The 21,722-nt window shown below is 34.8% G+C and overlaps 2 protein-coding genes across 3 annotated transcripts; one reads left to right on the forward strand and one right to left on the reverse strand.

Moving 5' to 3' along the window:
* Window positions 1–467: 467 nt before the first annotated feature.
* Window positions 468–15,302, reverse strand: LOC144973026 (uncharacterized). Of its 2 annotated transcripts, none has more exons than XM_078914972.1 (5): window positions 15,036–15,302; window positions 9,258–10,126; window positions 7,057–7,259; window positions 2,207–2,334; window positions 468–1,623 (listed from the first exon to the last, which is right to left on the reverse strand). In XM_078914972.1, exons 2-5 carry the CDS (start codon window positions 10,071–10,073, stop codon window positions 1,412–1,414), a joined length of 1,359 nt encoding a protein of 452 aa, XP_078771098.1. In that variant the 5' UTR covers window positions 10,074–10,126; window positions 15,036–15,302; the 3' UTR covers window positions 468–1,411. The 2 variants fall into 2 exon arrangements, with proteins under 2 accessions (XP_078771098.1, XP_078771096.1); XM_078914970.1 differs by lacking the exon at window positions 15,036–15,302 and adding an exon at window positions 11,082–11,206.
* A 1,157-nt stretch (window positions 15,303–16,459) lies between these two features.
* On the forward strand, window positions 16,460–21,179 carry LOC144973027 (very long chain fatty acid elongase 6-like). The gene has a single exon (XM_078914973.1). It carries the CDS (start codon window positions 16,615–16,617, stop codon window positions 17,413–17,415), a length of 801 nt encoding a protein of 266 aa, XP_078771099.1. The 5' UTR covers window positions 16,460–16,614; the 3' UTR covers window positions 17,416–21,179.
* The last annotated feature ends 543 nt before the right edge of the window (window positions 21,180–21,722 follow it).

Here is a 21,722-nt window from a genome sequence, read left to right on the forward strand (position 1 = left end):
GAAGACAGCATACAAAATACAACAAACAAAAAAAAAATCAAACAAAAATAAATCCAGAAACACATAAAATAAAAAAAATACTCATGAAAAAAAACAAACAAACAAAAAACTCTCTCTCTCTCTCTCTCTCTCTCTCTCTCTCTCTCTCTCTCTCTCTCTCTCTCTCTCTCTCTCTCTCTCTCTCTCTCTCTCTCTCCCTCTCTCTCTTTCTCTCTCTTTGTCATACATGATTATAGATAAAGTAATATTTTCCAATGATATCCTAAAGAATACATACTATCGGTACAAGGTTGCTTTGTTAACATCTCGAAAATTGGGAATGATGGGGCAAGAAAAAAAAAAAAGAGAGAAAATTAGAAGTTTACCTCAAATTGTAACTTTGAATGCCGTGAACAGTGAAAAATGAGAGCTATTTTAATTTCATGGTCTTAATTATTCATATCGAAAGGTCAAACTATTAACAATGCTTTTTTTTTTTTTTGTATTTGTAGCTGGGTCTTATTTAATACAATTTAACTCAAATACCATGACCACCGATCCAATGAAAACTTGGCTTAAATGGAAACTAAAAATTTCCACTATTTCTTTCTATTTGACACTACTTAAATCACCTCCCATTCAATGAAGTATATAACCACACACCTTGGTTACAACGAAGTAATTAAAACTGCAACAGTATGCCAAGTGAATACAAGACTGGCACAAAGTAAACTCTTGCATTGTGTCTGAACTCAGTGAACCTTACTACACGCTGGCATGTCTGGTGGACCGCTTTCACATAACAATACTTACAATTAGGGTGTAGGTGTTGGGATGGGGGCATTGCAGGAGTGTTATTCCCAGTCACATTGCAATGGGTTATTCGATCTCTTTTTATGTGGTAGATTGGGTGTTTAAGCGTATCATTGCAAATGACAATAAATGGCAAGGTGCGAAGAGGAATGTGACATGGAAATGAATAAATTTCTGAGATGATGGCTGTGAAAGGGAGGAGGGGGGATGGGGGAAGAGATAACCCATTAATTTTGACCCATTAACCCAGCCAAGCAGTTGACTGTCGTGGTGCTTTGAAGGTGGGGGGGGGGGGGGGGGGGGGGGCTGTGGCAGCAGCAGCAAGATTGCAAGGTGGGTAATCTATTCATTTTCACAAACTATAATAACTAACAGGGTTATATCCCTTGTATATTAAGGTAAAAAAATGACACCAGGGATTTTACGTAACCTCCAGTCCCATCGACTTTGTTGTAACTAAGATGCACTGTTCAAACAGTTCTTTGAGGAAAGAGTAATTAGCAGTATCTAATCATGCCCTTGCATTTCAATAACCTTTAAAAATATCAGCTTTGAAGCCAGGAAATCTCTTATCCTCCTTCATAATGGAATGGTACTACTAGCATGGAAAAATAAATGATCATGCAATATGTTGATGTTCAGCCCACAAAACTCTCAGTCGAGTGATGACAGCTTGCCCATATAAACTAAAAAAGAATCCGTAAATGGAGCAAACAAGGATAAAAGCCCATGCAAGCCATAGAAGCCAATCTCTTCCTTGTACAACCTTACTCGACAATGGGCCTTCATAATCTTCTGGTAAAACTGCTATAGACGAAGTTGGTTCTAACCCTGAAAATAAAGAAAATCTTGAGTCAAGTTTATGACTTTGTGCAGCCAGGAGGCTGTCATTCCTTTGCCCTAAGAGGAATTCAATCAAGGCCTGCATATGCCTATGAAAGCAGATGTGTGTATAGGAGTCTGCACATGTGCGTGTGTGTGACTGTTTGGGTGTATGTGTGAGAATGTGCGCATGTGAGAGAAAGGGGTGGCTGAAAGAAGACACTGAGTGAAAGGTAATGGTAACAAAAACAGTAAATAAGAATACTGCTCTACACTCGACAAACAATAAAGATGTAAATTTTATGTGTTAGGGAATTAATCATTTAAATCTATACACATAGAAATAAGAAACAGGATCACCTCCCTTCTTTTCTGCTCGGCAAGTTTTTTTGAAAAAGTATATTAGGTTTTCTCAAAAGAGCTGAATCCTATATTGTTAGATAGTCATACTGCTTGTATAATAAACAATGATTTCTTTTTTTTATGATGTTATAGTCATTTAAAGAATACAACTCATGAAATATGGTATTAATAAAGATAGATGTTTTAAGTAGTGATGACTAAAGTAGAGACTTATTCTTATACCACCTACCTGTATTGTTGTGAACAAATTGTATAAAATTATCCAAGTCCCGTGTTGTATGATTGAATCGTACTGCTGATCTGGAGTGGAATATCATTATATTTGGTACAGCTACAGTACCAAACTTGGCATTCAAACTGGAGAGGTAAAAAAAACCATCAAAAAAAAAACATTTCCAAATTAGAGGTGATAATGTTGAATGTGTTGAAACATAACTAGATGAATGCAATGCCTAATTTTAACTATTGTTAAAACCACAATAGCTCTTCTTAAAATTGGGAAACTTTTGAAATGCCTGGCAGACTATAAGGTACAACTCAGCTAACAATAAATTCATCCTAAAATAAACAAATTTCTCTTTGAAACATCTGTTTAAATTGTTTATACAATGGGATAATTCTCAAGATCCATATAATTACATGACCTAAATATCTTAGAGAAATGAAATGTAATTTTAAAAATTGTTTATGTCCGTTCTCTTTGTTACAAAAGTAGAATTTCCTCCCATGGGACCAAATTTTATCTATGTAATACAACAATTTACAAAATTTTCATTTTTAAAAAAATCCTTTTTATTACTGGTAGAAAAAAAGGACAATTAATCCATTAGTAATCAGTTTTGTTTTTTTCGGGGACAGGGGTGGGGTTAAAAATATTTTCTTTCTTTTCTTTTTTTTAGTCCATTTCTTTTTCAATTCAGGTTTTATCTTTTTATTTATATAAATGTATATATTTTTTTAATATTTAATATTTATTTCTCCTTGATAGATGATGCAATATCTATAGTAATCGTTTTGTCACTGCAGTCAACAACTAAACCTCTCTATGTTGTTACCATAAGTATGTATTAAACTAGCTTGTTCTTCCCTGGCAGAGCAAATCATGACAAAAATACACATAGTATTGGTCTGAGTCTGAGAGACAGACTTGTTGCAGAACCGCTGGATATTGAGTGAATATGTTGATAAAAGATCTCCTCTGCAGGACATCTGCTGACCATGCCTCATACCTATTTAATTGGTCTGCTAGCAATATCATAGTGGATTTCTGTCTGACAGTAAAGGGTGGTTTTGAAATTAGTTCAGAAAGCTCAAAGAAAGTTCAGAAAGTTCAGCATAAACTCTCTAATATATATGATCTCAGCCTCTTCTTAGGTAAAGTTACTAAATTTAGTAATTTGCTAGCCTAGTAAAATACCTTCCAATCTTAAGCCTGAGTGAAACAAATGACTAAAAACATTGGCTCTGATGAACATTTTCTCATCTCAGATGGGTGGACTTTAGACTAGAATTTTGCTTGAGCCAAATCGATTATTTTGTGCTAGTATGAAATCAGTCTTTGAACTTTTCCAATACAAAATAATCAATCAGCACCACAGCCACTTTACTTACTTACTTACTTACTTATCCAAACCAGCGACCACCTGAGCTCTAGCCCTTCGGGGGAGCTGCAAGGTCTGGGCCGGACGTCCCACTTGCTGAAAGGAAATAGATGTGCATATTGAACCCAACACCACTCATTTCCAGGTGCATTGATCGCTGCTTAATCCTGTCTGACAGAGATTATTGCATATGGCCTCTCGTGTATTATTGTGTCCATAACAGCACCTTCCCGTGGTGTTCCCTGTTTCTACTGAGTTTGTTATAGGTGCGACCGAGTCCCTGGCGGTATAACCGGGCTAGGGAGTAGGTGGTACCCCTTCCTCTTAAGGTGCAAGAGACAGAACCCACTGGTGAGTGGTACAAGCTCTGCTCCTCACCCACCCACCTCACACTTATTCTGTAGTGTGGTGTCTTCTGTACGTCCTTACTTTTCTTAATCTACCCCTATAGCTCATACTTGTTCCTAGTGCTGTAGCTTTAACACTTCTATACTCCCTCTTTGGTCGGTCTGTGGCCCATGTCTTCTGTATGACTATCTGTGATTGGATTGTAATCATGTATCCTTCTTAAAAATTGAGATTTTTAGGGGAAAGGGCTGGTATCCCTTTGTTTAAGGCCCACAGAATCTCTCATCGATACAAATGACCCAGGACATGACGATCCTCTGTTGATGAAATATGGCCCTTTAAGCACTGAAATAGATAACTGCAAGCCAGGAAACAGTAGGTGGTGGGGAATGTGCGACCGTCAATCATGAAAGAGACTGTGGGAAAGACAAAATGAAGGCTACTTGGCTAAACTCTATACAAATTAATTATATGAGGAACATGCATCTGCAGCTCAACTCCTGATGTTATGCAGCTGAATAAAGGTTAGGGTGGGAAAGACCAGAGACTGCCCAGCATGCCATGACAAACCACAGCCGCTTTCAATTTTGTCTAGTCTCCTTTTCTATTTGAACGTTCACCTTACTTAACTGCCATAGTCACATGATGAATCAAGTCATGCAATCAACATACTGAATGTGACTAAGGTCAAGAGTTTCCACACACACACACACACACACACATAAGCAAAAAAATAAAACAAAAAAATGTGCTTCCAATGAATCACATAATTTTCACATTATTCCAGTCAGTTTCAATATGAGCAGAAAACCTCTTGTCCTCATTATACTTCCATTGTATTTTGGGGGTTTTTTTTTGGTTTTTTTTTCAAAGCAAACTTGTTTCAGCCTCAGCAAAAAATTTTCATGCAACTCCTGATCTGAGTCTGATTTTTTTATATCGGTCTCTACATACTGTGTGTACTCTCAATAATCTGTAATTTTAACAACTTTTTAAAGCCAGTAACATCTAAAGTAAAGACCTAAAAAATCCAAGCAATATGGCTGCCACATTGTTCACAATGAAGTAAGTATCCTAGTAACAAACCTCTAACTGATTAAATCATAGATTTCAGCAAACATCAAGGTCATATTTAGTCTGAGACTTGAATTTAGTTAGTCTACATATGGACGGACTTTTAAGGTTATTTACTATCAGTGATTATAATGACAATTTGTCAAAAAGGAGGAAAATGTATTGGTCCATCGGTCAAAACGAACAAAATCATAACATAACATATCATAGTTTTGTAGTAGTATATTACTACTTCTATTGTACATCTATTCTTTATAATAAAGTCTAACTTACTTAAAACGATTTTTTAAACACCTTCTATTCAAGAGAATAAAAATTAACTTTTTGTCAAAAGGCCTGAAAGTATTTAGAATATAAAGTACAGAATATAAAGAAGCGGCATTAATTTTTAGATGTCTAGAAAACAGTGCCCCTTCTTATCTGACAGAGCTCATTGAGATATATGAACCGCAAAGATCTCTTCATTTCTCTTCCGATTCAAAAACTCTAATGATACCTAAAACGAGACTTAAAGCCGGGGAGAAAAGCTTTGCTTGGTCCGGCCCTAGAATGAGGAATAAATTGCCGTTAGTAATAAGAGAATCAACAGCCCTAGAAACATTTAAAAAGAAACTGAAAACTCATCTTCTTCGGTCATGTTTCTGTGAGCAGCTACTTCAATGAATGATAAATGAATTATTAATATTATTATTATTATTATTATTATTATTATTATTATTATTATTATTATTATTATTATTATTATTATTATCATCATTCTTATTCTTCTTATTATTTTGTGATTGTGTGTGTGCAAGCGCGTGTAAGTGTTTGTGGTGAGTGGAATCATGCTGTGCAATGGTGTAATGCTATTCTTATATATGTGCATGTCATTGTAATGTGCCCAGAGCCTGCATTATATAATGGGTAAAACTGCTCAACAAATGTGCACTATTATTATTATCATTATTATTATTATTATAATTATTATTATTATTATTATTATTATTATTATTATTATTATTATTATTATTATTATTATTATTATTATTATTATTATTATTATTATTATCATTATTACTATTATTATTATTATTATTATTATTATTATTATTATTATTATTATTATTATTATTATTATTATTATTATATATATTTTTACTTTTTATCTTTGTTACTGTCGCTCAAATAAGAAATAAATAAGTCTGAATAAATACAAATTGTAAAACATTGTAAAAGCAAAGGTAAAAAGAGTAAACTAAGTTGAGCACCCCTTAGAATTGTATCAGATTAATATCATCTCTCCATAACCAGATGACGTTTATAAGGTTAACATGAAAATTGATAGAGAAGAATGGGTAAGAGAGAAATATGGAGAAGGGAAAGATAGAAAGAGAGAAACAGAAAGAGAGAGAGAGAGACAAAGAAAGAGTGAAAGAGAGGGAGAGTGAAAAAGAAAGAGGAAGAGAGAGAGAGAGAGAAGAGAGAGAGAGAGAGAGAGAGAGAGAGAGAGAGAGAGAGAGAGAGAGAGAGAGAGAGAGTAGTTTGATTGATGGGACTTTTATTTTTCAAATTATGTGGAAATTTTAATAATTATCTTTTTTAAACAAACCTATATCTGCACTACCACTCTTGACCCACTTACAAATAAAATCTAGACTCATATACTCCCTCCCCTATCCCTTTCTTTTTCGACCATCAATTGCCTTGTTTGACTTTTGACATCTGGCGCCATTTTGTCTAGATTGATACCATAAAAATGGGAGAGTCACCTAAATTCCTACAACTGAGCACAGGTGTCAAAATTTGACACAAGACACTAATCAGCGGAAAATTTATGAGAAAATCCTAAAATCCCAGAATTCCGCGGATGATTATCATCACTGTAATGGATATATGCACTGACTCAGTGTTTAGTTAGTCTACATAAGAATGGGCCCTGTACTCATCTTGCTTTCCCAGATAACAGATAATTCAAGATTATAAGAATTTGGGATTATGGAGAAAAGATGGTCTATAAATGTAAATAAAAATTCAAAATTTATCAATAAATAAAAAACAAGAAAATCATACATACTAGCTAAAATGTGATGTGTCAACAGCTAAAACATCCAACTGCGGAAATGCCCTAGCCAAAGCATTATATTCAGGAGCAGCTTGAGCACTGAAGTGGCACCACTTGGTATAAAACATGACTAAGACACATGGAGATGCTGCAGATTTTTGGTTCTTGCTGAAATTCAGTATCTCCAACAGCTCTGTGCTATTGATGATTTTCACCTGTATGTATATAAAAAGTATTTTAAAAAGTATACACATTTAATACTGTCTTCCTTTGTGTTTCTTAGGGTGTACTATAAAACTGTTTGGCTGAGTTGTTTTTGTTGTTATGCATGGTGTTATTGTCCTCACGATTTTTATCTTAAACACAAGTTACATAAACTATGTTATGCACACATGCTGTCTTAACCTTTTTGCTGCCCACTACTTACAAGAAGTTTATTGGGCAAAATTTTACAATCTTGACTTCTTTCAAGTCAAAAACATCTTAAATAATTTATTCCAACATTAAGTGACTATGCTAAGATCTGATCTTTTTAAAAAGCACATGGTCGTGTGGTTGGGCACCTTGAAGCAGGCGCATCAGATAGTAAAATGACAAAATGGATAAATACGACCAAATGGATTCTTTATTGATCTCAGACAGTATCTAAGCATCTGAGTGATTTGGTGACGTTCCCAAAATGAATAATCAATCATTGTAGGAAAATTGTACTATCTTACCACTTTACAATCTGAAATACCTGCTTCAAGTTGTCAAACCACACAACCATCTACAGTTCACTCCACTTAATCGCACATCGATTAATCGCACACTCCACTTATACGCAACACTGGAATTTTTTCAATATAATCCGCTTAATCGCACACCATCTCCCCTTAATCGCAACACCTTGTTTGCAGTGACAACCAAAAGACAAATAAAATCAAAAACAAAACAAAAAACAACAAAATATTAAAAATAAATAAATAAAAATGAAGAAACAAACATTCTAATGAGGCTATGTCTTGAAAACGACGGTCCCAAGCCCATAGAAAACCCAGAAGGGAAGGTCCTATATATGAATTGCACATGTAAGTAAAGGCTTAGGTGCAATTGTTAGCTTCTCCGTTTAATCACACACTCCGCTTAACTGACACACTAAGCAGAACTTTTGAGGGTGTGCGATTAAGTGGAGTCGACTGTACTTCTAAATTACGTCATTGTCAATAAATGTTGGAATAAATATTAAGATGTTATTTTGAGTTGAAAGTAGTCCATAAAGAAGCATGGGTAATTTTTTTTTTTTTGCTCGACAAACTTCTTGTAAGCAGTGGGCAGCAAAATTGTGAAACACTTGAGTTTTTAAAAAAAATCTTGCAAACAATAACACCACACATCAAAACCAACGTCTTAAATGTGATGACAATTTTTAATGTAAATACAATTTTGTTTTGCAAGTATATAGTATATATCATATCAGCTATTATCTATAGGTTTGAATACAGCCAAAAAATAATATAGACATAAATTTTAGAGCATCTTTTCCATAATGAAGAATAAAAGCTCATTTTCATGAAATTCCTCTGACTCTCACAGCTTTTGAGACTTTCTTAAAAAGAGTAATCACCACAACTTATTGTATTGATCTCATAAATTTGCTGCACAATGTCTTTGCTTTTTATAAGATTGTTGTGATAATTATCTATAAAGTATAAAGACCTAGCTGTATATTGTTATGAAAAATTAATAGAGCTACATATTTTTTAACTGCAACCGCAGAATTATATCAGAATCTTTATTATAATAAAACTTGTTAAAAATGAAAGCTTGGTGTCAGAGCACAAAACATCTATGAGAAAATATGAATCATTAACTTATAAAGTCAGTTGCTACAAATGTCCAAAATGTCAGGAAGCTCTATGTAGTCCTTTAGAGCCAGAGTTTATCCCGGTTTCTAAAGCATGAAAAGGGCAATATAGCAATTATTTTCTAACATTTGAATAGGAAGCTAGTCAATTGCAAAGTACTTTCCATCAGATCAAACAGACCCAGCTACCCAATCACTGCTTGGTGGACAGGGGAGACAGAGAAAAAATCTCGATTTCCCCTGAATTGATCTCGGGCCCCATGTGTGTGAAGCGATTGTTCTACCAACTGAGCTATTGGGACCTCCAGGAAGCTATATGTAAGTGTAATAATCTGTTTCATAACAATAAATTAAAAGTATACTCTACCATTGCTGTTCCATTCAATTCATTTGAGGTGTTTTTCAAATGCAATGCGCATTGAAATCTTGTTTTTTTCCCTTGGTCTGTACTGTTTGATGTGATATTTGAATTTGATGCTAATCCATCCTCAGAAGTAGAATTCTTTTGGACAGATGAATTAGATGATGTAGCATCTGACGAGCCTGAGATATCTCCAAATTCTGCTAAGAATGATGTAAACATAGAACCAAAAGTGTAGAGGAGAGGAAAATATCTTCGCTTTTTTGTTGGAGATCCTGTATCACTTTCCTCATTTTGCATATTTATTTTGTTTTCATCAGCCTTTGAAATATAATCAGAAAGTTCCTCCTCGTTTTGATTAGTTGCAAGATCTGCTTCATAAATATTGTCATTAACAGTTGGTTGTTCATTTTTCATTTGTGAATCATCAGTGAAACATTTTAATTTTTTGTTATAGAGCTCATCATATAGAGTTTCTGCTATGCATTCCCCATGTAATTCATTGTCATGAGAATTTTTTTTCAAACTTTCATGCCCCTGTGAAGTTTTTTCAAAAGCAATGCTGCTTTCCATTTTATCAGCTTGCTCAAACAAGACATCCTCCACTAAACTATCTCTGACACTATTTTCACCTGTATTCAAATCTCGAGGGTTGATGCCAATGTGATGATGACTTTCTTTTTCAGCACTTTGTAATTCTGACATATCTTCCACCTGTTCAAATTCATCGTCCAAACCATGGTCTGCTTCAACTTCACCCGTGGAAATGGTGAATGGCAACAAAGCAACCATAAAAAGTATAATACATACAGTCCATCTCATCTTACTTGATTCTTGATTGTTAGGGGGAAATGAAATGACTGTTCCACTTGCTTCTGTGGGGAAGAAATAAGATAATTACTTGGTCTGGGAAATTGTATATTTATCAATAGATGGTTTCATAGAATTGCTTATTTCCTTTTTACTAGTAAATAGCATTGGTAACAAAATTAGCACTTGCCCCTACAAAAAAAAAAAATGGGAGAAAGAAAGGACTAAAGATCCTTGCAATTCATCAAGTAATGATTGAATGCATTTCATTAAATTCTTTTTCTTGGTCTTTGACTTCCTCTTAATTAGAGGATTTAGACTAAAATCCACAATTTCATAAATTCAATGATTCAAATTCATCATGGGCCGTTGCAATCCACACAATCACGACAAGGGCAAGGGCAATCCAAGATGGAATAGTTTCTATGAGAAGCTCTGATTACAAAGCCCCTGACAATAACCATAAATAAGGATGTCTCAATTTACAAAATAACAGATCAGTTAAACCATTATATAAGTTAAGTAATAAAGACTAAGCTTGAAGGTTAAAATAAAGAAAAGTAACATAAAGTTAATCTAATCACTGGTGCTGATGGTAACAATGAGTAACAGTAGCAGTGATGGTCGGTTTTCTAAGATCAAAATCAATAAGATGGTTAGCTCATTGCTCAATGAAATAGATGGGTTTTTCTATTAAATAACACTAAGGCCATCTCTATTCACAGTATCAGTAGTATTGTGAATAGTTATTTCCTCTATTCACAGTAGTACTGATGTCATAGTGGTTGTTGTTAGTGGTACTGATGATGATATGGTGGTGGTGGTGGTGGTTGAAGTAGTAGTGGTAGTGATGATGATGTGGTGCTGGTGGTTGTATTAGTAGTGGTAGTGATGATGATATTGTAGTGGTTGTTGTTGTAGTAGTAGTAGTAGTAGTAGTAGTAGTAGTAGTAGTAGTAGTAGTAGTAGTAGTAGTATTTGGGTGTCTATTTTGATTCAGAAATGAGAATGTCAGCTCACATTTCTGCTCTCTGTAAATCTTCATACTTTCCATTGAAGAAAATCAGTTCGATCCGTCAGTATATTGCAATTGGAACATGTAAAACATTGGTTGTTTCCCTCATTTTTTCGAAACTAGATTATTGTAACTCACTGCTTGTCAACTTGCCTCAGGCTTCTATTAAACAATTACAACTACTGCAAAACAGTGCAGCAAGATTAGTTTTTGGCAAAAAAAAATTTGGTCATGCAACCCCTTTGTTGGCCTCTCTCCACTGGTTGCCCATTGAAAAGCGCACATATTACAAAGCAGCGTGTCTTGTTTATAAGTGTTTGACTGGTATAGCACTGGCATATCTCACAGATCACGTGGTCATGTGTAAATTTGAAAATTACACTTTAAGATCATGTAATGACCAAACGAAAATTTCAGAAAAAAGATCAAGAACAAAATTTGGTGATAGATCGTTTGCTTGTTTCGGCCCCAAGATTTGGAATAAACTACCACGTGGTCTGAGGGAGTGCAAGTCTTTACCTACGTTTAAAAAGAATCTCAAGACACATTTTTACTGTATTTGTTTTTATTGACTCTATGAATCCTTGATTTGGCTATAAATTATTATTATTTTTTTCACTTAAAATTGATATTTATATTGTAAAGTGCCCAGAGCTTGCATTTTACACGAGAATGAGCGCTATATAAAAATAAATGTGTATATTATATTATATTATTATTATTATTATTATTATTATTATATTATTATTATTATTATTATTATTATTATTATATTATATTATATATTATAGTATAGTAGTAGTATATAGTAGTAGTAGTAGTAGTAGTAGTATAGTAGTAGATAGTAGTAGTAGTAGTAGTAGTAGTAGTTATGTAGTAGTAGTAGTAGTAGTAGTATGAGTAAGTGGTGGTGTGTTGTAGTAGTAGTGGTAGTGATGATGATGTGGTGGTGGTGGTTGTAGTAGAGTGGTGGTATGATGATTGGGTGATAGGTGGTGGTAGGTGGTTGTAGTAGTGGTGGTAGTGATGATGATATGGCGGTGATGGTGGTTGTAGTAGTGGTAGTAGTGATGATGATGTGGTGGTGGTTGTAGTAGTGGTGGAGTGATGATGATGTGGTGGTGATGGTGGTTGTAGTAAAAATGGTAGTGATGATGATGTTGTAGTGGTGGTTGTAGTAGTAGTAGTAGTAGTGATGATGATGTGGTGGTTGTAGTAGTATTAGTGGTAGTGATGATGATGTGGTGGTGGTGGTAGTAGTAGTAGTGGTAATGATGATGTGGTGGTGGTGGTGGTGGTATTGTAGTAGTGGTAGTGATGGTGTGGTGGTGGTGGTTGCAGTAGTAGTGGTAGTTGCAGTGATGATGATGCGGTGGTGGTGGTTGCAGTAGTAGTGGTAGTGATGATGTGGTGGTGGTGGTGGTTGTAGTAGTAGCAGTAATGATGATGTGGTTGTGGTGGTTGTAGTAGTAGTGGTAGTAATGATGTGATGGTGGTGGTTGTAGTAGTAGTGGTAATGATGATGTGGTGGTGGTGGTTGTAGTAGTAGTGGTAATGACGATGTAGTGGTGGTGGTTGTAGTAGTAGTGGTAGTGATGATGATGTGGTGATGGTTGTAGTAGTAGAGGTCGTGATGATGATGAAGTAGTGGTGGTTGTAGGAGTAGTGGTAGTGATGATGATGTGGTGTGGTTGTAGTAGTATTAGTGGTAGTGATGATGATGTGGTGGTGGTGGTTGTAGTAGTAGTGGTAATAATGATGTGGTGGTGGTGGTGGTGGTGGTATTGTAGTAGTAGTGGTAGTGATGATGTGGTCGTGGTGATTGCAGTAGTAGTGGTAGTGATGATGTGGTGGTGGTGGTGGTGGTGGTTGTAGTAGTAGCAGTAATTGTGATGTGGTTGTGGTGGTTGTAGTAGTAGTGGTAGTGATGATGTGGTGGTGGTGGTGGTGGTTGTAGTAGTAGCAGTAATGATGATGTGGTTGTGGTTGTTGTAGTAGTAGTGGTAGTAATGATGTGATGGTGGTGGTTGTAGTAGTAGTGGTAATGATGATGTGGTGGTGGTATTGTAATGTAGTGGTACTGACGATGTAGTGGTGGTGGTGGTTGTAGTAGTAGAGGTCGTGATGATGATGTGGTAGTTGTGGTTGTAGTAATAATGGTAGCGATGATGTGATGCTGGTGGTTGTAGTAGTGGTGGTAGAGATGATGATGTGGTGGTGGTTGTGGTAGTAGTGGTAGTGATGATGAGGCGGATGTGGTGTAGTAGTAGTGGTGATGATGTGATGGTGGTGGTTGTAGTAGTAGTGTTAGTGATGATGATGTGGTGGTGGTGATTGTAATGGTGATGGTAGTTGTGGTAGTGGTAGTGATGATGATGATGATGTGGTGGTGGTGGTTGCAGTTGTGGTACTGATGATGATGTGGTGGTTGTAGTAGTAGTGGTAGTAGTGATGATGTGGTGGTGGTTGCAGTAGTAGTGGTAGTGATGATGGTTGTAATACTAGTGGCAATAATGTAGTGGAAAGGGGGGGGGGTATCCTTGGAACAAATTGACCTCACCGGAATTTGACGGAAGTTGCCCGGAGTCCGGAATTTTTTGCTCCAGACCGGAGTTTTTTCCGGTGAAACCGGAGTTTTGGCATCACTGTATTACAATTATTATTATTTTTCCTTTCGTTGACAATGACCGTATATCTGTTGTTGTGTAGTGATGGTGTTGTTGATGTGGTGGTGATGATGTAGTAGTGATGATGACTATAAGGATAATGATGACAATGTAATGGTGGTGGCGGTTGCTGTAGTTTTGATAACGATGTGGTAGCTGTGGCAGTGGTAGTAATGATGATGATGTGATGGTTGTGGTTGTAGTAGTGGCATCGGTAGCAATGATGATAAGGAGGATGATGATGTAAAGGTGGTGGTTGTTGCTATAGTTTTGATAATGATGAGGAGGTTGCTGTGGTAATAGTAGTAATGATGATGTGGTGGTGGCTGTACCAGTAGAGGTAGTTTATTGATGGTAACTTTTATTATTTGCAGGAGCACTGGGATATGAGTCATGAGCAACGACAAGAGAGTGTGTGAGAGAAAAGAGAGAGAGAGAGAGAGAGAGAGAGAGAGAGAGAGAGACAGAGATTCCTGGAACCTTTATAAAATATATTTAACTAACGGTAAATAAAACAATAAATGGGGACGTAACTATTCTCATTAAAGTAATCTGACAGATTTCAAGATGTGAACGAATGATCAAGTCGGAGAGGTGGGGATGGGAAAATTTTCATTGATTGGATTGGGGTAACAAAAACAAAACAAAACACAATCTGGTCAAGTTTCAGACTTGAAGGAAAAGTTGAAACGTTCAAAATCTCAATTCTTAGTCATACAAAATGTTTCAATCATCTCTCCTTTTCTTTCCTTCTCAAACTAACACACTCTAATTCAACTTCAATCCATTCGACAACATGCCATTTTGAACAGAAAATACATTGTTGTGTTCAGTGAGGGAACAATGGCTAATTTTCAGAGACGAGAGAGCGCTTCTACTACTGCGAATAGTGATTATGCCGTAAATCACTATTCGCAACACTACTGCGAATAACCACGAAAGTGATAGCACCACATAATTGTACATACTATGTATACTTATAACTAGAATCAACAATTTTTTTTCAGCTCACGTCTCTGAGTCTGAGTGGTAGTTGATGAGTGGTAGGAAATTGTAAATTTTCACTGTAACTGTAACAATTGAGAGAGGGATTTTAATTTTAAAAATCCATTCATAACCAAAGAAAAGTCTCGTAAATTGCCTTTTATATTGAAATTAAAATTATCTATAGATAATAATATCCTCGAAGTTAAATTTGACTCGTCCTCCAGTCCAGACTCACATTCTTCTTGTCTACTCCTAACAACACCTGCCTAGACCTCTATTTAATGAGATTATTTGTTACAAACTTACAATTACAAAGACAAAAGCGAAGGCTGTAGCTGGCCTTTTATATATGACACAGAGCGGGTGGTGGCCCTGGTTGCTCTTTTTAACAGTCAAAGGAAAAATATGACATCAATTTCATGCACAAAATATTATCATATTTGAATTAGAATTATCCAGCGATGATACCAGCAGGCCTTGGCTACTTTTACTTGGGTTTATCTACTAGACTAGGACTAGGCCTACCTACAACCTACTGTAGCCTGTAGCTTCATCTTATATTTAAAATACAAGTAGACCAATATATGACAGTTTAAGCAGTCTTACCGTCGTAAACATATATATTCAATTTTTTTTTTAATTTGATGATAATGATGATGATGATGATGATGATGATCATCATCATCATCATCATCATAATCAGTAGTAGTAGTAGTAGTAGTAGTAGTAGTAGTAGTAGTAGTAGTAGTAGTAGTAGTAGTAGTAGTAGTAGTAGTAGTAGTAGTAGTTGAAAAGAAAAAAGAACAACAACAAAACGATCCATGACAAATGTTCTTCAGTGTAGAATAAAATATTTTAATTAATTTGCATATCTACCTTTATATTACGAATGGTTTTCAGTATTATGTGTCCTTATCTTGCTGGTTGCATGGTCATCTAGAATTTGCTAGGGGGCAGCGTGGCTCAGTGGTACGGTCTTTGCTTCGTACCCAAAAGGTACCGAGTTCGACTACCCACCTCGTTATGTGGCCTTAAGCAATTCACCTCTCCCTAGGTCACTTTGCGGCGCTGCATTGCGGCTGACGCCTGGGTTATTCCAGTCTTCCGTTGGAATAGACTCTAAAGATAAATTTCGGGAGGCCTTCCGAAAGCTCCTACATCCCCAGTATTCTTGTTCTAGTAGGAGTTTGGGAGGGGGGGGGGGGACTTTTTTTATAATGTTCTAGTAGGGGGTTTGGGAGGGGGAGACTTTAAACAAACAAACAAAAAAGGTACCCCCCCCCCCTCCCAAACCCTCTACTAGAACATTATAAAAAACAAGAATACTGGGGATGTAGGAGCTTTCGGAAGGCCTCTCAAAATTTCCCCATGGGGATGAATAAAGGCTATTTTATTTTAATTATCGTTTTTATTCTAATTTCTTATTCGTGGGCTATTCATAATGATTTCTGGAGTACTTTGCAGTTTTGCAATATTATTACAATACCAAGAGAACTCGTGCGTTAAAATTTGATCGAAGAAGCCGCTGATTGTTTCGCTCTTCGGACTCAATAGGACAAAACGCATTGATAGCGCTTAAGTATTGAACGTTCCCTATCAAACTGAACGAGAGCTGACCTCATTGTTAACTTAACTAAAATATCATTGGTTATTGTCTCTCAGTTCATCTGATCGACCAATGAAACAGTCCGACTCTCACACCACTCGGATAAACATTACGATCAGCTCGTCAAGAGAAGAGGTAACCGGGTGTCGTCTGCTTATTTTATATCTTATTGACTTACCGGCGAGTTTGTTTTATGAAAACTTGTGAAATTACCATATAATTTACTGAGCTAAATATTCTCAATTAATAAATTTACCCCTCCTATTCTAATTCACTGAGATGGAAGCAGGTGTACATAATTATAGCATCGTTTTCCCGTTCGAGGAACAATTCGTGGAACGACGGTTCCAGAAATACATGCTGGAACGCTGGACTGACAGCTTCATTTACTCATCGGTTTATGTTATTCTTGTCTTTGGCATTCAACATGTTATGAAGAGACGGTCAAGATTTGATCTGAGGCCCTTTCTTGCACTATGGAGTGGCGTTCTTGCCATATTCAGTATTGTTGGAGCGGTTAGAACCCTGCCGGAATTAATCTCATCAATCCAGAAGCATAGTCTACAATATTCTGTATGTGTCCCAACCTATTTCAAAGGAGTAACCAGCTTCTGGGCTTGTATGTTCACCGTTTCCAAGGTTTATGAGCTGGGCGACACAATTTTTATTGTTTTACGGAAACAATCTCTGATTTTCTTGCACTGGTACCATCATATTACGGTTCTAATTTATGTTTGGTACAGTTACACTGACCATACAGCGCCTGGAAGATGGTTTATGGTCATGAACTACATTGTTCATTCATTCATGTATACATACTATGCACTCCGGGCTCTACAGTTCAAATTGCCAAAATCCATCAACATTCTAATCACGACTCTACAGCTTATTCAGATGATTATAGGAGTATTGATCAATGTATGGATTTATCAAATTAAAGGTAGAGGAGAACTTTGCCAACAATCTGATGAAAATTTAAAATACTCGTCCATAATGTATTTTACTTATTTCGTTTTATTTGCCCAATTCTTCTATTCCACTTACATTGCTAAAGACTCACCAAAGCAGAAGGGACAGTGATTAATCGTCCTTAATTATTTAGATAGATTAGGTAATTTTAAAAAACATTTTGTGAGGTGATGAAGTCAGCATACCTTTTCAATTTCAATAATAATTCAATGATGTTTTTTGTCATGACTCAATGCTAAATTAATGGCTTCCGTTTAGAAATTTTCTACTGTTGTCGCGATGCTTTTTTATTAAATATGGAAGAGTATAAATTTAGATTATTGCAACTGGGTATTCCATTCATCCATTTTTTGTCCTAAATTTGTTGTTCAGATGCTCATCCTCAAAGCCATTTTGCACTCCCCTTTCTGCTACAGCTTATCAATTGTTATCAAGAAAAAAAATCTCCACCCTGAAATGAGTGTAAGATTTAGGAAAATTTTGAACGACTTGTTTTGTCTGAGCTTAATTATCTTATGAAATATAAATTTGGTGTTTTTATCTTTGATATTCTATAGAATGATGCTCCTTCTATTTAGATCAGTACGCATTGGAAGATAGTTAGTATTGATCCAAACTTCCTCAACGGATCTGACTTTCGTTGTAATTTATCATCTCATCTGATGAAGAAATGCTCAGCAATAGATTGTTTGATTTTTTTTTCTCATAAATTAGGCAAGTTTAAAGTGTTAACATGAATGATTTATTCTCATATTAATTGTACAATTTGCAGTCTCAGAAAATGACTATAAAAGGCCTTTGTCATGCATATTTCAAGTTGCAAGGTATGTCATGTTGAATGAAATGTAGAGTTACCAAGAGGAACCGGTAATTTACAGAGATGTCTATAGGGCAACCCACCTGCTGTTGGATTGAAAGAAGTGAATTCGAATCTCAGTGAGGCACTTGGATTTTCATTTCTTCTCATAAATACATAATTGTACAGGCTCTGTCCCATACAGTCAAATCACAGATAGACTCTAAAACTAAAGTGTTACCTTTTTATCTAATCATTTGTTTAAGTGGATGTTGAATTAAAACTTCCAAACTTTTTTGTATCTTTTAAACGAAAACTTGAATGACATAAAAATTGATTCCTAAAATGCATAGTCTTTAATTTAGATTTAAAGACAGCTAAGCTACCTGATTCCCTCAGCTTTTGTGGGAGTGTGTTCCAGGTTTTTGACCATGAGAACGCTCTCTCACCAAGTTTTGTATTTGTTTTGGTACAAGTAGCCGAGAGGAATCAGACGATCTCTACATTCTTGGCTGTCTACAACAATAGAGTAACTCAGATAAGTAGGAGGGGACTGATCCTTCAAAGCTGCAATAAACAAAGACTGCAGCTTTGAATTTAATTTTATTAGCTACTGTTAACCAATGCAGCTCTTTCAAAAGGGGGAGAGCACTTTCTCTTTTCATTAAAATAAAAACTAGTCCAGCTGCATAGTTTTGTATCGTCTGCACTCGTTTAATTTTTGAATCAGAAAGACCAAAAATCTAATTTAGAAAATATAAGGGCTGTGACCAATTTCTTTGTGGCTCCCTCAATCCGCACTTATCTGAAACTCTTATGTGAGTCTGATCATTTAAAAAAAAGTATTTTTAACTCAGTATACCTTTATTGATTTCTTATCTATATCTGATACGCATGTAACAAATCTAATAGATGGAGGAAAACTTCTTGTGAACCCTAGCTTGTTATGATAAAATCTCCTGTGTTTTCATTACAACATCAAAGAATTTATTCTCTTTTTTTCCCCAATATTTCACCACGTCCATATTTAATATGAAATTAAAATATTCCATTTTTTGTTGAAATTGCAGTGTAGACAATAATGATGTGAAATCGAATTATATTTAATTTAAATGTTTAATTAATTTCACATCATTATTGTCTATAGTCCGATGAAATATTTTTCTTCTTTTGAAATATAATTTTAATTTTCTTTACATATAAGAAAAAAACAAAAAAAACAAGTGCCATGCAGATAGTTCATTAAGATCCTTAGTCGTTGTTATCAAAATGCAAGTCATATAAATATAATATTGAGTTATATCTCCGCAGATTCCACTATTTTGGGATAAGGTCTCTGTCACTTAAACGCAATTCAAGTGTACACCTAGGAATATTTACCACTTTGTTTACTTGCAAAATATTAGAACATGTCAAAAAACCTATGAAGAGTTGATAGAAAATAACCAATAATCTTTGCATCTTTATAGCATGATATTTAGAACCATTAACATTTTTTAAAAAGATGATTAATAAGAAATGATTGCTCTATGGTATGAAGTCAAATTTTGTGTCTTGCTACACCTTCATGTGAACAAATTTGTTGATTGTGGTGAATGCACGCTGTATATATGACTAGTTTCATTGCTTTTACTTTTGTACGTATAATTTCTTTTAGTTTTGATGACCATTCAATGATATATACCCACATTTCAGATAATTTAATTTATTGCTAATAGTTAAGTTTGTTAATAATGAATTCTATGAATTAAAGCCTTGTTTTTATCTATCTGCATTTAAGTAGATAGTCTCACCATTTTCTCTTTTTACATTTTAGATGGAAAATTAAAAACTCAATTTTCTTCTACCAAGAATTAAACAGCAATGTGATATTGAATATTGATGCTTGGTTTTGTGGTGTCAAAGAATATACTTTTTGAAGTTTTAAATTGCTGATTAAAATGAATGACTGAATTTATTATTGACACATTGAACTGTTTCCTACTTTATCATTGGATTTTTAGATTTAAAAAACAATTTTTTCTTTTATTTTTAAAGATTTATTTATTTATTTTGCTTGCAAATATAATTTTATTTTAACTTAACTTCTTGAAGAAAAAGTGATCAAAGTTTTTTTTTGCATATATAGTATCATTGAAACTCATGATTTTTAACTTCCTAAGGAAAACCAACTTAAAACCTAAATTCTACGAATTAACAAAAATGCTATGTCATGTTGTTGGATGCCCTAAAGCTCTGATGACAAAATGACCTTTTCAGAAAAACTTGTTTCTGAACTGTTGCTACATTTTTATGACGTTGTGGTACTTCAATATTTTATATTTAAATGAACACCAGTTATCTGCATTATGATTTGAATCTTTTTACATTTGTATATTAAGGTGCTGCCTTAAGATTGAAGAAGGGAATCAATGTAAGTTCAGTTTGTAATCAGCTCCTTTTTATTTTTGGTAGAACGTCTTCTTTTATAATTTATTTCTTGTCTCAAACTTGGTATTATTTTAAAGAATATTTTTTAAGTAAACAAATTTGTCATAATGTATTATGTTAATATGTTTAATCCATTGATTGAAAAATAAAACATTCCTTTAATCTTTTCCCTTTCTTTTAAAGAAAACAAATGATGATTTTGTTCATAGTGGTATTCCATTGCATTATATAATCACTTCCTGTTGATTTTATCCCATTCAGTAAGTAATATACAAACCTTCCAAAATGCATGATTTTAATCAACAAGTTCATGATTCTGCATATATTTGTTGTTGGCTAGACTGCAATAATTTTGTAGGATTGTCTTTGTATGTTACAGATAAATCTGTAGGTAAAAAATATCAGGTTATCATACAAGTGTAATTATGATTCACAATGAAAGCTTTCTTTGCCAGCTGCTTAATTATTATGTTATCAAAGTGATTTTAAAACTACTCGTACTGCCAAATATTATATTGTACCAGATAGTATTGTGTTATTTTGAGGTTCTACTTATATTTAAATCATTTTTATATCATCACATCAATTCCTGTTGTTTGCTATTACAGTAAAAACCGGTTAAACCAAAATTATCTAAACCGAAAAGAAATCAAAATGTTGTCATTTTTTCCTCTTGATTTCTGTTGATCAAATATCGATACTGGGTGGGGTTCCTGACCTCCCATAGTGAGCAGTGAGGTACATACTGCGTCTTCTATCCCCTTACAACTGTTTTCCAACATGCTTTCTGTCTTTGTCTTGGAATGAGATTATTTGGTTTTGTTCTGGTCCTGGCTGGGAGGGAAACAGTCAAATGCATAGTTGTTTTGGGAGCTATTTTTTTCCTTGTAAATCATCTCTCTGTTATGTATTGTTATATTTGTTATTTTAAATGTATAATGTAAGCATTTGAGTGTATTCCTCTTTGTTGGATTTTGTGCTTGTGTCTGGATGAGACTTATAGGTGATCTCAAACTAAGTACATTGGTGGTATGCTCTTGGAATCTACATTTGATCCCTATTTGTTCCCAGTTCCCCTTTGTCTTACTTTCTCTTGGCTTCTTTAATTGTTATTCTAGAACTTTTTACTATCCCATTTTTTTCCTTTTTACTGGCGCTCCTAAATGTGTTGCAAGCGCCGTAAAACCCTTAA

The sequence above is a fragment of the Berghia stephanieae genome, chromosome 5, assembly GCF_034508935.2.
Source record: "Berghia stephanieae isolate SIO BIC M18660-M18661 chromosome 5, UCSD_Bste_1.3, whole genome shotgun sequence".
Classification (NCBI taxonomy): domain Eukaryota; kingdom Metazoa; phylum Mollusca; class Gastropoda; order Nudibranchia; family Aeolidiidae; genus Berghia; species Berghia stephanieae.

Bases quoted from the DNA above. Each gene is read 5' to 3' on its own strand.
- LOC144973026 (XM_078914972.1), bottom strand. From the start codon at position 10,073: ATGAGATGGACTGTATGTATTATACTTTTTATGGTTGCTTTGTTGCCA. The intron at 7,260-9,257 runs GTAGAGTATACT...ATATACATACAG, and splicing joins AATTGAATGGAACAGCAATG to GTGAAAATCATCAATAGCAC. The intron at 2,335-7,056 runs GTATGTATGATT...TTACCTCTCCAG, and splicing joins GACACATCACATTTTAGCTA to TTTGAATGCCAAGTTTGGTA.
- LOC144973027 (XM_078914973.1), top strand. From the start codon at position 16,615: ATGGAAGCAGGTGTACATAATTATAGCATCGTTTTCCCGTTCGAGGAA.